At 44.4% G+C, this 14,915-nt stretch overlaps 1 protein-coding gene across 12 annotated transcripts in view; it reads right to left on the minus strand.

The window, feature by feature from the left end:
- The window catches only part of USP6NL (USP6 N-terminal like), a 240,383-nt gene that overhangs the window by 24,194 nt on the left and 201,274 nt on the right, over positions 1 to 14,915 (minus strand). For all 12 annotated transcript variants that reach the window (XM_075907624.2, XM_006130656.5, XM_075907816.2 and 9 more), the window contains 3 exons: positions 14,112 to 14,206; positions 3,308 to 3,373; positions 3,118 to 3,217 (listed from right to left, as the gene is read on the minus strand). In XM_075907624.2, coding sequence (XP_075763739.2) covers positions 3,118 to 3,217; positions 3,308 to 3,373; positions 14,112 to 14,206 — 261 coding nt within the window. The remainder of the gene's footprint in view (positions 1 to 3,117; positions 3,218 to 3,307; positions 3,374 to 14,111; positions 14,207 to 14,915) is intronic.

The following is a 14,915-nucleotide window of genomic DNA, read 5'->3' on the forward strand; positions in this document are numbered from 1 at the left end:
TGGTACATTTTTCTAGGTAGGGATGTCCATCTAAGCAATTAAATAGTTACTACTCTGTAGCAAATCCAGGTATTGTTTCATATAGCACTTTTGCCAATGATCTCAATCCACTTGGATAAAGTATTGTCCTCATTTAACATATGATAAAATTGCAGCTCTACGAAAGTAGTATTTTGTCAAGATCAGAAAGCAATTAATTGGCAAGTGGCATCTAAATCCAGATTTCCTAAATCGAGATCCTTCTGCTCTTATCATTGGATAACACTTGTTTTAGTAGCAGTAAAACAGTTCTAAAATGTTTCTGTAGATTTTGAAATGCAGACACTGAAAGGGAACTTTGACTAAGGGCAAGTTTACACTGGAACCTTTCACCGGCACTTCTGTAGTGTAGTTGGTGAGAAAGAGCTCTTCATACAGCTTAATAACTACACTGCTGTGGGTATGTCCTGCTGACATAGTGCTGTCTGCACTGATGCTTAGATTGGTATAACTATAACACACCCCTGAGCAACATAGTTATACAGAAGTAATTTTGCAGTGTAGAGTAGAGTAGAGTTCAATCTTTAAAAACTCTTTGCTTTTCCTTCTTAAAGTACAGTGTTCATTAAAATTAAATACAGACGCAAGGTGGGTAAGGTAATCTCTTTTATTAGACTAACTTTTATTGGTGAGAAGGACAAGTTTTTGAGCTCACACAGAACTCTTCTTCAGATCTGGGAAACAGAGAATATCACCACTAAATATAAGGTCAAACACACTGCTTAGCAGAAGTAATTAACACACATTTCACCCTTCAAGGTGAAGTGGCCCCATTAACATGCTTCCAGTCATAGGGAGAAAAGAAAGGGAGGTGAGGGGAGATGGTTAGTGGGCTGCAGATTGTTGTAATAATTCATAAATCCAAAATATCTATTCAGTCCATGATTTTTAGTGGACTGGAAAAAGTCTCTATCACCTACAGACGTTGGTCCATTAAATATATTACCTCTCCCACCAGGAGTGTCTAATACCCTGGAACAACACGACTACAAATACACCGCATACGTGAAAACAAATGACAGTACAAGTTTAAAAAATGAGTCAGCAATGTTTTCCAAGGCAATATAATCTGTGAAATATACTGGAGTCTGACTGTGGAGATTTGTCCAAAGCCACATTCTGAATGCACTTTTTAGATATCACACAGCATGCTATGGCTAGTGTGCTCATAACTGAAAATCAAAAGCAATATCTAGGTATTACACACACACACACACACACACACACACACACACACACACACACACACCATAAGAACTACTTAAAAGAGCATGAAGGTTGCAAAGTCAAAAATTCAAAAGTTAGGACAGATGGTGCTCAGTGAGCAGTGATTCAACATTTATTTAATCCTCACTGTTCAATGTGTGGCCCCATGCCTTATTTATTGTACAATATTTAAACCCTGCACTTAAGACAATTATTAATTTAATCATGGGCTTTTCTATGGCACTTATCACTATGATATCTGGCAGCTTCAACAAATATGAATATATATTTCACAGTACCTTTGTGAAATAAGGGGATATTATTCCCATTTTACTGATGAAGAACTGAGGCCGACAGAGTAGGTCAAAACCCATTTGGTTGTGGATGTTCATTTTGGAACTGATTAATTAGTACTATACAGCACTTCACATGTTCAAAACAGATTTTCTACTGATTTCACTTTCAATTGTAAGTGCTCAGCAATTCTATAAATTAGACCCCAAGATCTTGAGTCAGGCATCTAAAAAGTGATGGATACTTTGTGGCGGAGGGAGGAATAAAATCTACTTCTCCAGGGCAGCATTCAACTACTTGAACCTTGAGACCATGTGTTCATGTCCTGCAATCACTGTACACCTTTCAATTTCTGCAACAAATGACACAGGGATCCTATAAACAAATTTTGTTCACTACACAACTCTGATTCATCCCCAAATCTGGTCCATCCTGTGCATTGCATAAGAGGCATCCTGTAGAAAAAATACTCTGTGATCATGTCATTAAAGACTACTATAATGCACATGCACACAAAAGGGTCAAAAATTAAGATGGCACAGGGTAATCTTCAATTTGGAATTTCCTGACTTGACTTTGCAATATTAACAGTGTTTTAAGGCAGCTGTGTGTATGCATAATTTTACTAGTTTAAAAAAATCTGAAAAACTATTCATGTAGCATCATATTGACATCCATATCACTCATGTGCAGGGTTTAATCCTGTAGATCCACCACACAGATCTTTGCTACTTGAGCTAACGGATTAAAAAAAAGGTCATTATTATTCTCTGTGTCAATCAGCAGAAGAGAATGAAACACTGTAACAGAGGGTTTCAAAGATACTTGATGACATCAGAGGAATTACACCATGACACATCAAGGCATGCATCAATGCCATGCCTATAGTCCTAGACAATTGAGGTATCAAAAATAACTCAACCACCACCCTTAGTCTGTTGCTAGTTTACATAACAATTTCATTGGTTGTGTGAGGTAGACTGCACAGAACAGGAAAGGGCCAAATTTGAGACTATTAGACCCCTTTTGATCTAACAACCACTACATTAAAGAATTATTAGAACTAATTTACAATGCTTATTCCCACAGTTTTATTGAGACTGTCATTTACTTAATAAACACAATTTAAATCCCTTTTTTGCTATTGTTCAACTATATAATAAGTAGTAATTTACTCTACTAAATAAGACATTTCTTCTCCTGAGAGTCACTAAAGATTTCCTGGCACAATTACCCATGATATCAGATAACTAGCTTTTCAAGTCCTGTCATGCAATTGGACAATATTTTTTGTCAGTTCCTTGCAGAACAGTAATTCCAGCATCAGCTATGTAGCAGGATCTAGAGAGCTGCTAATTTGAGAGCATCATAGCCTTTTCCACAGTTATCGTGCTGTGCTGTGATGAAAGACAGTGCAGTCACAAAGGAGAGATCAAAACAGCAGAAAAAAAACATTTGTCAGTTTTTGTTTTTTTTATAATAAAGCCAAATAGAGGAAATGGCCAATTTTTTTAAAACAGACTACTTAAGAACTAGTTTAACCTTTGTTTAAGTTAAAGATTATGAGAGATCTCTTACTTCTATGTAGTTTCAGAATTGTGTAAGACATAGCAGTGAGAATGCGTTCTCCTTCAAGTATGTAGATATCCCATATCCTGAGAGTTAATGTAAAGGGTGTCTGCAATGACAGAATCAGCCAGAAATGTCAAAACAGCTTGCCCCCAACATACAAATAAAACTAAATACACAAAGATAAAGAGATACTCACACGATCAAGGAAACACTGAAAAAACCACTTCATTGTGTAAAAGCTAGTGGAGATCTCCTGGGAATCCTGTACAAAGCAACAATTTATAAATACTTAGTTAAGAACACTGCAATATACTACCTGGCAAATAAAAGCCTCCCATTTTTTAACTTGGAGCAACAATGAAGTACCTACTGCCCTAAAATCTAAGTGAGCTGTTAGACTAACTCCTTCTCTATGTCTGGCTCACTGCCCAATTGAGATCTTTGCTACTATTGCTGTCTGTGCATAGTTTTTAAACCAGTCTTCACACAAAAGAATTTTATTTCGAACAGCTTTGCTTCAGTCCAACAATTGCTTTCTCTCGCTTGTTTATATTTTCCCTTCATTATCTTTTTCTGAAGAGCAATGTAGATATCTGAAGATGAACAAATATTGAGATACCCCTGGAAACATTAAAGATTCCACTTATACTCAGAGTAAGTATAGAAAGTGCAAGTTTCTTTTATGTTCTAGAGGAGTCAGAGTCAGGATGCAGACCCATTTAATCTTTAACTTCTCTGCCAACAAGGTTTCTAGCAAGGATGCCTATTTAATGCTAGAGGGGATGATGATCTTGTGAGGTGGACATCTGTCCACCAGGAAGCAGACTAAGACCATCAATTCATTTCACATAGGACCTTGAATAATTAGAACTATAATGAATTCCGTTTCCTACTAACAGGAGCTTAGTTTGAACTGGGGGTTTAAGGGATCAAACATTTTGTATCTCATTAGTCATCTACTGTCTTTCCACCGTGTACACAGTTTATATTTCTGCATAGGAAATATTATTTTCCTTCTAATAGGAACGAGTTCACTCAGCCTAAAATAACTTTCCATATCTTGAGTGTCAATACCAGCTACCAGTAACAAGAGGCAGAAAGACATGACAAGCTTATATTTTTTGTAATTGTAAAACTACTGCCATTCCTGTCACTTGCATTTGCACTAGTTACAATATTGAAAGTCTTTGAAACTAGGCTGCTGTTTGAGGGTGAGGCACCCAAGCAATCAAGTGACACTGAATTTGTCTTCTCTGTTTACTATGGGATAGCAGAATTTTAAATTAAGCCTCCAAGCTTGTCACATTCAGCTATTTCTCAAGTTTTGAAAACAAGTTCTGAATAACCAGGGACTGACAGTACAAGAATCAGTAGTTATCTGGCATGCTCACAAGCCATATATGTTTTGCCATTCGTTGCTGTTCTTTATTGCTCAAAGAGGCTCAACAGGTCATCACAATATAGTAGGTAAACAAATTCAGTCTATTTGTTCAATCAGTTGTAGCATTCTCTCTCATTTTAAGGTGTACATGTAAGAGGTGGAGTATTTGGAATGGTAGAACTATTGATTGCTCTCTGGATTCAGGTCTGTGTTAGATCAGTAAAACCAATGGCATAGTCCAGACTTGCAGTTCTTGAAATGTAGTTCTTGAAATGCAAAAAACCCTCAAAACTCGGGTCATCTGAAGAAGTGGGCTGTGCCCACGAAAGCTCATGATACCATCTACATCAGTGGTCTCCAACCTTTTTACACCCAAGATCACTTTTTATGTCTCAGAACAGGTGAAGATCTACCACCCCGCCCCTTCCTTGAAGCCCCGCCCCCTCTATTCACCTGTCCATCACTTGCTATCCCAAGCCCTTATACACTGTTAAACAGTTTATTTTTAAATTATGCAATATATAAAATTAAAATCACGTTTATAGTTATGAAATAAATGGTCTGTTTTTAATTCATGCTATTTAAATGTCAAATGAAGCATTTACAATTATACATTTTGTTCTCTGCTAATTTGTAAATCTAAAATCAAGTATTGATAATTATATATTTTTTCTTCCAATAACAAAGTCTCAGTGTGACACCTGTGACTGAACAGTATCTGCCAGTGTCTTGAAGTCTGGGTTATAGTCTGAGATTGCTGGTCGTATATAGTCCATCAGATGGGCATCTGTGATTCTGCGCTCAGCCTGGGAAGCTTGCTCCAGCACAGCTGGAGCTAGATGCAGCCTCCCTGGGCTGAGCGCAGGGCAGCCGGGCTGGAGGGACGAGAAGCGGCTGCCTGGCCAGCTGGCCATGGCCCTTAGCCAGGGTGCACCAAGCTCCACGTGGGCAGGTGCCAATCAGCTGGAGCACAGGGCAGCCTCTTTCAGCTGAAAGCCACAATCAGCTTGCTGGGGTGTTTCAGCCCTCCCGACCTTCCAGCTCCCACCATTCCTCGCAGCTACTCACCTGTGTTGTTGCTCGGTGAGTAGCTGCTCCTCAAATGAGGAAATCTAATGTAAATGTACTGCGCAGGCACGTAGTTCAGAGAGGGCTCAAGAGCTACTCTTAGAGCCCCTGAGATCTACCGGTAGATCGCGATCTACTGGTTGGTGACCACAGATCTACATGTTTTGTTAGTCTATAAAGTGCTACCAGACCATTTGTTGTTTTTTAAGCTTATCCTGAACAGACTAACTCGGCAACCCCCTGAAGATTGAAATGTAGAGTACAGGTTGAACCTCTCTAGTCCAGACCATTTAGGACCTGACTGATGCTGAACCAGATAGTTTGCCAGACCATCATGGGAGGTCAATATTGTCCAGCAGAATTACTAACATTTCAACTACCTACTGGTCTCTTAGAAGATGTCTGGGGCAAATGAGAATTTAATAATAGCACAGAACACTAAGAACCTGGACTGTTGGTTGTAAAAGTTTAAGGAACTGAGGGAAACTTGGCTACACCCACGATAAGTGAACATCCAACTAGCTAAAATAATGCTGGACAACAGATATTGCCAGACCAGAGAGTGCCAGACTAGACAGGTAGAACCTGTAGTAATGGGATACATTTATCTTGATTATTATATTACATTATAGTTGACACTGTGAATCATAATTTCTATTTGAAAATAATTATTCATAGGTACTCTTACTAGATGGGCACATCCCCTGTGGAAAATTGTGACAACTTCTAAAAACATCTGAAGCCATTTAAAAAAATAAAGATACATTATTAAAACAAAGGGGCTTGTTTGGAGATTTCCCAGTAAAACATCGAGAATCAACTGCTTATATGTATAAAAAAATATAGTGGATCAGATATCGAGTTGGTGTCAATTGATGTAATTCCAAAAAAAAAAAAAAACCCCCAACAGAGCTAAGCTGATTTATTCTAGCACATGGTCTGGTATACATAATTCAAAGATGCTCTCACAGGTTCTAGTAATGAATATTTATTGAGATTTCATATATTATTGTGCGTGACTGACTGAAAGTTCCCTAAGAAGGTGAGCACTGTTAAGATACCCTAAGTAAAGTGTGCCTACATTAGAAATGTTATAGTGGTATAGCTATACTGTAGTAGACTTTCTGTAGAACTTTTCAAGAAAATCTGAGGAAAAACTGTTCTTGGTTATTAAATATAACAGATAACAATAATATTGTATCAGCAGAATTACTTACTACCATGAGGTTTTGTTATCCAGTCATATTCTACCACTCTTAAACACCAATATTTTAGTTATTGGTTTACTTTGATTAAAAGCACCTATTCAAAAATTAAGTGAGAGAGGATAGCACTGTTCATTTTAAGCAGTAAGACAAAATCTTCTGAAATTAAAATAAGAAGCTTTAATCTGTAGTCCACATCCTGTATAACCTCTACTGTGAAAATTGAAGCCATAATTTTCATTCCAAAGGCAAATGAGCTACTGGATCTCTGTTTTCATTATGCAGTTTTTTTAAAAAAAATCACAAGATACACCCTACAATTTTGAATTACCGGTAATCTATTACTGTAATGAAGAGAATGTTTCCAAACTAATATGACAGAGCATGGTCTAAAAAAGTCTCAGATCATAGTAAAAAAAGAAATTGATTAAATATTAGTGTATACTATTCATGTTCAACAGAAACAAATAGATTTTAGAGGAATGGTGAAAGCTAGTGTCATCAGGAAGTTATTCTCATCATAATGTGTGAGTGTAATATTCCCACAAAAAAAGGTTATATGAGCTTATTGTTTGGCTTGAATTTCGTTCAATATTGTAATGAAAACAATAGAAACCGTCCCTGCCCCAACGGACTGAGAAGTAAACAGTTTGTTAAGTCTTTCTTAGGAGTACACCATTTCTTATGCAGAAGTTCCAAAAAAATCATTCCTGCTACCACAGCTACCCTTTGGGTGATGAGGAGTTGACTCACCTTGAGCAGAAGTTGCAATTCTTCAAGACATGTCCTCCTATGGGTTCTCTACTTCATACATGCCTGCTTCCCTTGAGCCCTTAATCAGAGATTTGTCTAATAGCAACACATTCATGTGTCCTGTGTATCAATGTGCTCCGTACTAAGAGTATAGACCTCAGTTCCTTCTCCATCCAAATAACCTAAAGAGAGCAATCCGAAGCAGAGGGAAAGGAGGGTGCATAGCAGCGTATGCATAGGGACACACGTCTTGAACTGCAGTTACTGCAGAAGGTGACCTCTTTATCTTGAGGAGGAGCCCTATAGGTGCTCCACTTCAATTAACACTTTGAAGAATAACCTTTTCGTCTTTGTCAGTAGGTGTGCTTATGGATGCTGTACTTCAAGTATCAAGGGGGTAGCCATGTTAGTCTGAATCTACAAAAGCGACAAGGAGTCCTGTGGCACCTTAGAGACTAACAGATTTATTGGAGCATAAGCTTTCATGGGCAAAGACCCACTTCATCAGATGCATCGGACGAAGTGGGTCTTCGCTCACGAAAGCTTATGCTCCAATAAATCTGTTAGTCTCCAAGGGTATGTCTACACTACAGCACTAATTCGAACTAACTTAATTCGAATTAGTTAATTTGAACTAAACTAATTCGAATTAGTGCATCTAGACCTAAAAACTAGTTCGAATTAGCATTTTGCTAATTTGAACTAGCATGTCCACATTGAGTGGACCCTGAACCGAGGTTAAGGATGGCCGGAACCAGTGCCAGCAGGGCATCAGGTTAGGACTTAGAGCGTGGAGCTGTCTCAGGCTAGCCCAGGGTTGTGCTTAAAGGGACCCGACCCCCACCCCGGACAGACAGTTCTCAGGGGTTCCCCGCTTGCAAAGCAGTCCTGGCTTGGAGTGCCCTGAGTGCCCACACTCGGCACATCACAGCACTCAGCCATCAGCCCGGCTGCACTTGCCGCAGGCTGCCATCCGGAGGGGGGGGGTCAATCAAGGGGCTTCAGGAGAGCTTCCACCCCGAGAAGCCCACAGAGCCACCCCAGTCCTCCCCGTCGGGGGTTCGTACCCCATTCCTCCCTCACCTCCTTCCACTTGCCCTTCCCTAGGCCCTCTTCTTGATGTACAAAATAAAGGATACGTGTCTTCCAAAATGGAAACTGTCTTTATTGAACAAAACTTGGGGAAACTGGGAAAAGGAGATGGGAGAGGGGAAGAGAGAGGGTGGGAGAGGGGAGGGCAACTAAAACGATCAGGGGTTTGGAACAGGTCCCATATGAAGAGAGGCTAAAGAGACTGGGACTTTTCAGCTTAGAAAAGAGGAGATTGAGGGGGGATATGATAGAGGTCTATAAAAGCATGAGTGGTGTGGAGAGGGTGAATAAAGAAAAGTTCTTCATTAGTTCCCATAATAGAAGGACTAGAGGACACCAAAGGAAAGGAATGGGTAGTAGGCTTCAAACTAATAACAGAAAGTTCTTCTTGACAAAGCAAATAATCAACTTGTGGAACTCCTTGCTGCAGGAGGCTGTGAAGGCTAGAACTAGAACAGAGTTTAAAGAGAAGTTAGATCAATTCATGGAGGATGGGTCCATGGAGTGCTATTAGCCAGGGGGTAGCAATGGTGTCCCTGCCCAAAGTTTGTGGAAGGCTGGAGAGGGATGGCACGAGACAAATGGCTTAGTCACTGTCTTTGGTCCATCCCATCCAGGGTACCTATGGTTGGCCACTGTCGGCAGACAGGCTACTGGGCTAGATGGACCTTTGGTCTGACCCAGTACGGACATTCTAAGTTCAGGGTCGGAGGTCTCAGTGGACCACCTTGATTTTCATGCAAACCTGCTCCCAGGTGGCCAGGCTGGCAGCAATCCTGCCCTAGACGGCCACTTTCCTGTGCCTAGTGCGGAGGTTGTGGATGAGGTCCACGATCTCCGCACTAAACCAGGTGGGCGCCCGCCTCTTGCAGTCCCGAGCAAGCTCCCAGGAGCCGCTAGCCTGGTCCCAGGAAGAGGCGGAGGGCTGGGTGGCTGCGGGTAGCTGGTTCGTGCCGTGCCAGGTGCAGGGTCTGCTGGCTGGGTGCTGGCAGGCTTGCACCTGGCACGGGCACCGTAGCCGGGAGGAGGGCAGTAGAGTTTCCCTGGTGGTGCCCAGAGTGGCCACCAGGGAAAGCTGGGGAGGGCTAGCCTCCCACTAGTTTGAATTAAGTGGCTACACAGCCCTTAATTCGAACTAGCTAATTCGAACTAGGCGTTAGTCCTCGTGCAATGAGGTTTACCTAGCTCGAACTAAGCGCTCCGCTAGTTTGAATTAAGTTCGAACTAGCGGAGCGCTAGTGTAGCGCCTATCAAAGTTAATTCAAACTAACATCTGTTAGTTCGAATTAACTTTGTAGTGTAGACATACCCAAAGGTGCCACAGGACTCCTCGTCTACTTCAAGTGACACCCAAGCAGGATTCCCCCAAAGGAGGAAGTGAGTTCAGAACTGAAGATAGTGCCGCATTACCAAGTGCCACATAGGATCTGGCAGCATAGATCAAGACAGACTGCTTAGAAAATGTACATACCGAAGCCCAAGTGGCAGCCATACATGTGTTAGACCAGGGCTGGGCAAAATACAGCCCACAAGCCAAATCTGGCACACCAAGCCACCGGATCTGGCCTGCAGAACAGCTTTCTGCCCTGTTCCCCAGTATTCCCTCTAAGATTTTCTATCCATAAGTGGAGTGCGTTTTGTCTTGTGCACCAATATTGAGGTTGTGTTCAGATGTGTGCCACTGTGGCATCCAAATTATAATCCTCTCCCTTTTCCCCTCTGCTGCCATGTCTCCCACCCTCCCCTTGCCCCATCGGCTCCCCTGGTGCCTGTTGTTGCCTCCCACTCCTCCCCCTCCTCTGCTGTCCTGACTCCTGCTCTTCTCACTCTCAGCCCTCCTGGGATCTGCCCCACCTCCCCATCCTCTCTGATCCCTGCACCTGCTCTTCCCTTCCCCACCATGCCCACCCCTCCTCTAGCCTGTCCCCTCTCCTAACACCTCCCACCATCCACCTGCCTTACCTCTGTCCTCTGGTGCCCGTCCCTATCTTCCCCTCTGCTACACCCCCGCAATCACTCTGGCACCTGCACTCTCCTGGTGCCTCCCCTTTCCCTCATTGCCCTGCCCTCCCAACACCTGTCCCCCTTGCCCTCTTCTTCCCTGGTGCCCACTCCCACACCACCCTCTGCCTCAGTTATCCTCACGCCCCTCTGCACCCTCACACACGACTTGCTGCACTGTGGCCCAGCTATAGTCCCAGCTCATGGGGCAGCTGCCTGCCATGCAGCCCTGCCCTGGGAGCAGTTAGGACCAGGGCTGCATGGCAATTGGAGCCAGGACCATGATACTAAAAATAGCTCTGTGACCCCAGCTCCATGCTGGTACATGGGGCAGCTGAGGGGGTGGATAGGCCTTGGCGCACAAACTTCTGGCTGGGGGAACAAAAGGCTGCGTTGGAAGGCCAGGGCTTTCCAGCAGTCCCCAATCCCTCTCTGCACTGGTGGATTCACAGAGCCTGGGGATCCATTCCCCCCTTGGAACCAGCTCTGGGAGCCGAGGTGTAGCGTCCCAGCGTGGGGTGCGCGAGACAGGGCTGAAAGACCAAGTCTGCTACCACTGAGCTGCCAACTCTAGTGAAGAGCTGGCAGAAGGCAGTGCCAAGACCAGGAGGATGGGAAGGACAGATCAGGAGATGGGAAGATAAGGCAGGGCTACAGGGAGGGGTGAAGAAATGGGCAGGGGCTGGGAGACAAAGGAAGGCAGGGAGGAGGGTGGCCCCAGCGTGCAATACAGGACTGGCCCTTGGGCCTCCCAGGGAAGAAAGAAACACAACTCGGTTGCTAGCTGAAGGCCAAACCCAGCTACCAGCATGCTGCTGCCTCCTCCCCGCTTCCCATGGGGCTGAGGGCAGCAGCGGTGGTAGCCTGTCTTCACTCCTCAGGGCACCATACCCTAAGTGCCAGGGCTTGAGTCAGGGCTGCAGTGCTATTTTTAGTACCGCAGTCCTGGTCCCAACAGCCACCACACAGCCCTGGTCCCAGCTGCCCCATGTGCCAGGACTGGAGCTGGAGCCTGAGTGCTACTTTTAATACTGTGGCCCAGGCTCCATCTCTGGCAGCCGCTATGCTGAGGAAGTGGGTGGGATTGAAATTCTCGGTGCATGATGCGCACCTTACAGGGAACTCTATCTGTCCCCACACATCCCTTAGAAAAGCATCTGCAGGGCCTTGTGTCTCTTTGAAACAGCTGCAAGTCCAGGGTGGAAGGGGACGGGCTTCGCACACTGCCCCTGCCCCCAGCACAAACCCATTGGCCAGTTTGCAGCCACTGGGAGCTGCCTGTTTGAAGAAGAGGCAGTGGGCAACACGCTCCTCTCCTTCCTCAGGACTGCAACTATTCACAGATGCACATGGCCTCTGTAGCCTGGAGCAGGGCTGTAGAAGGCAGGGAGCCTGCTTGAGAAATCTGCTGGGCTGCTGGTTGAGATTCACCCACGTAAGTCTTTCATCCAGAGCCTGCCTCTAGCACTGCAGCCCTTCCCTCGCTCCAAGCCTCTGCCCCTCGCTCTTGCACCCATACCCGCCCCCAGACCCTGCACTCCAGTACTCTGCCCCAGGTCACAACAGAAAGCCCTGAAGCAGGTTTCAGGGGGTCCTCCAAAATAAACCAGTAGCAGGGCCAATGTCAGATTCACCAGGCCCTATGACAGAAAGTTGAATCATGAGCCACTTCGCTTGGTGCTGAAGCCAAAGCTTGAGCTTTTCCCCCGAGCTGAAGACAAAGCTCCAGCAACTTAACTTTGGGAGGCACCGTGGCATGAGACCCTTGGCAATTGCTCTGCTTGCTACCCCCTAATTCTGGCCCTGACTTTTAATCTACTGAAAACAGTTGTGTGGCATGGATGGGCTGTAGAATGTTAACAGCACGTTGGGGGGCCTCAAAAGGAAAAAGATTGAGACTTTCCAGTCTAAACTATTGTTATTTTAGATTTGTACTTTGGACTCAATAAAAACAAAGAGTTTGGGGAAAGCCCTCTTGTGTATACCAATCATTTAACACATGGAAGGGCCGAGTCCTCACTGAATTATGTCCTGAGCCTATTTGGAAAACAAAGACTAGTTCCCACAGCTTCAGGTTCAGAAAACCACAGGTAACATGGTATCGAGTCTGGAGGTTGAGGACTTTTAGGAGCCAACTTCTTGTGATGAGAGTCCAAGTTCCTCTTCTTCAAAGGTTTCCCTGAGGCTGACTCAGAGGCAGGGTGAAGGGAGCGCTCTATCAGTAGCAGCCTCAATTGAATTTACACATTCTTCCCTGCTCTGGATTCAGAAAATGCATTTCCGATAGTGGCTGCTGCTAACCAGGACAGCCTCCCAACAAGACAATGTTTGAAAACTAGCAAGCCAGACATGCCCTGACAGGAAAGTAAGGCTCCCCAGAGGAAGCTGAGGGAGGCGAAAGAAAATCAATTATTTCATTATTTACATAGTAGTTGTATGTAATTAATAAAAAAACTAACGCTAAACCAATAGCAAACCAAAATACTATGGGTACAATGTATACAGGAATAGCTGAAGCATGATCAGGGCAGATGCCCAGAGGTTTCCTTCTCAACCACCACGGCCTGAGATGGAATGAGGAAAGCTCCCCAAAGAGGCCTATATATGCTTGTGAGAGGCACAAGGATATGTTGGATACATAAGCGTGCTAACACACACAGCTAATAGAAAATCTCTGATCAAAATGTGCATGTGCACCTGAAGTAGAGCAGCCATAGGAACACTACTGAAAGAAAAGTGAGTTCTCCGATTACAAAGTCTCCCGATATCATAAGGCCGTGGTCCCCAACATGTTGCCCGCTGGTGCCAAGGCGCCTGCGGGGGCACTTGCATGCGCCCGCCAGGTGCTCGGGGCTGGCCTGGCCCCGGGCACATGGCGCGGTGCTTGCGGGGAGCGTTGGCCCCGGGCGCTTGCAGGGGGGAGGGGGAAGCGCCAGCCCCGGGCGCTTGCAGGGGGGAGGGGGAAGCGCCGGCCCCGGGCGCTTGCAGGGGGGAGGGGGAAGCGCCGGCCCCGGGCGCGTGGCTATGGGGGGGCCCCGGGTAAGCGGCTATGGGGGGGGGCGCCCCTGGGCATGCGGCTATGGGGGGGCGCCCCCGGGCGCGCAAGTGTCCCCGCCCCCTGGTGCCCGGCGGGCGAACGGCCACATCCCCTGGCGCCCGACAACCTCAAAAGATTGGGGACCACTGTCATAAGGGCTATGTGATCAGTTCTGCATGTGGTAAAACATTCAGTACCTATGAGTTTGCTAAATAGTAAAATCTTTGATTGCATTTACAAAAGACCCAAATCTTTTCAGGAAACCAGCACTCAGAGATGTTACTGCCTATCTGATTTTAAGAGGCCAATCAATGTCCCATTTCAGCCAAAACTCCCCAAGACTTCATTCATGTAACAGCAATAGGACTTTTCCTGATTAGAACCCAATATCCATCTGCCGTATTTGTAGCATTCTAAATCAACAGATTGGCTGGACTGAAACAAGATGATGGGCTTTACTCACCAAGTGTTGCTTAAGTTTAGACAAAAACTTCTTCAGTATTTTCTCATGATGTTCTTGAAACCGCAACAGTTTTGGAAAACCAGGAACAAAAAAGCCTAGGAAAAAAGAGGCACAAGTGGAACATATAACAGGGTAAGTTTCACAAAATGTATCTAATGCCTTAAAAGTGTGTTGGTTCTATTACCCAAAATGACAGCAACTCTCAAAATAATTTACATAAAAAAATAAGTGTAGGTTTTACTGTCCACGCTACTGTGCTAAACTCTCAGCCATTTTCCTATTTACAATTTAATAATAGCTATGATGCATTCAAGTTGTATTGACTCTGATTTAGTCTGCACCACTATAAAAGCACAAGGTGAGCAAAGCTAACTTTTTTATTGACAGAGTCCAAAAAAAAGGTTAAAACCAGAAGTGTGGTTTTGGCCCTCAACAGAGAGTATAAAAAGGAACCTTCTTAGCAGGTCTGCTCTCCAAGTGTATTCACAGAGAAGACACAAACCACACAGCTGTCATAACCTGTGCAGCAGGAAGGGTAGAGAAAGAATGTGTTAGGCAGCTCTCCTCACTCAGATGTGGAGTTAATAAGCAAAGAGCATAATTTGACAACCATGGGCTTCTAAAGTGAAACTCCGGCCATAGGTAACCTGCAGACATTTTAACTGGTGCTACGTCTGAGAATGCAAGCACCCAGATGGACTTTCATTGCCTCAGCTGAGTTTACAAGGAAGACAAACTGTGGGTGAAAACTCATTGGGTATGTCTACACTAGCCCCCTAGTTCGAACTAAGGAGGCTAATGAGG

This window comes from Pelodiscus sinensis, chromosome 1 (genome assembly GCF_052426305.1).
Source record: "Pelodiscus sinensis isolate ZL-2025 chromosome 1, ASM5242630v1, whole genome shotgun sequence".
Lineage (NCBI taxonomy): Eukaryota > Metazoa > Chordata > Testudines > Trionychidae > Pelodiscus > Pelodiscus sinensis.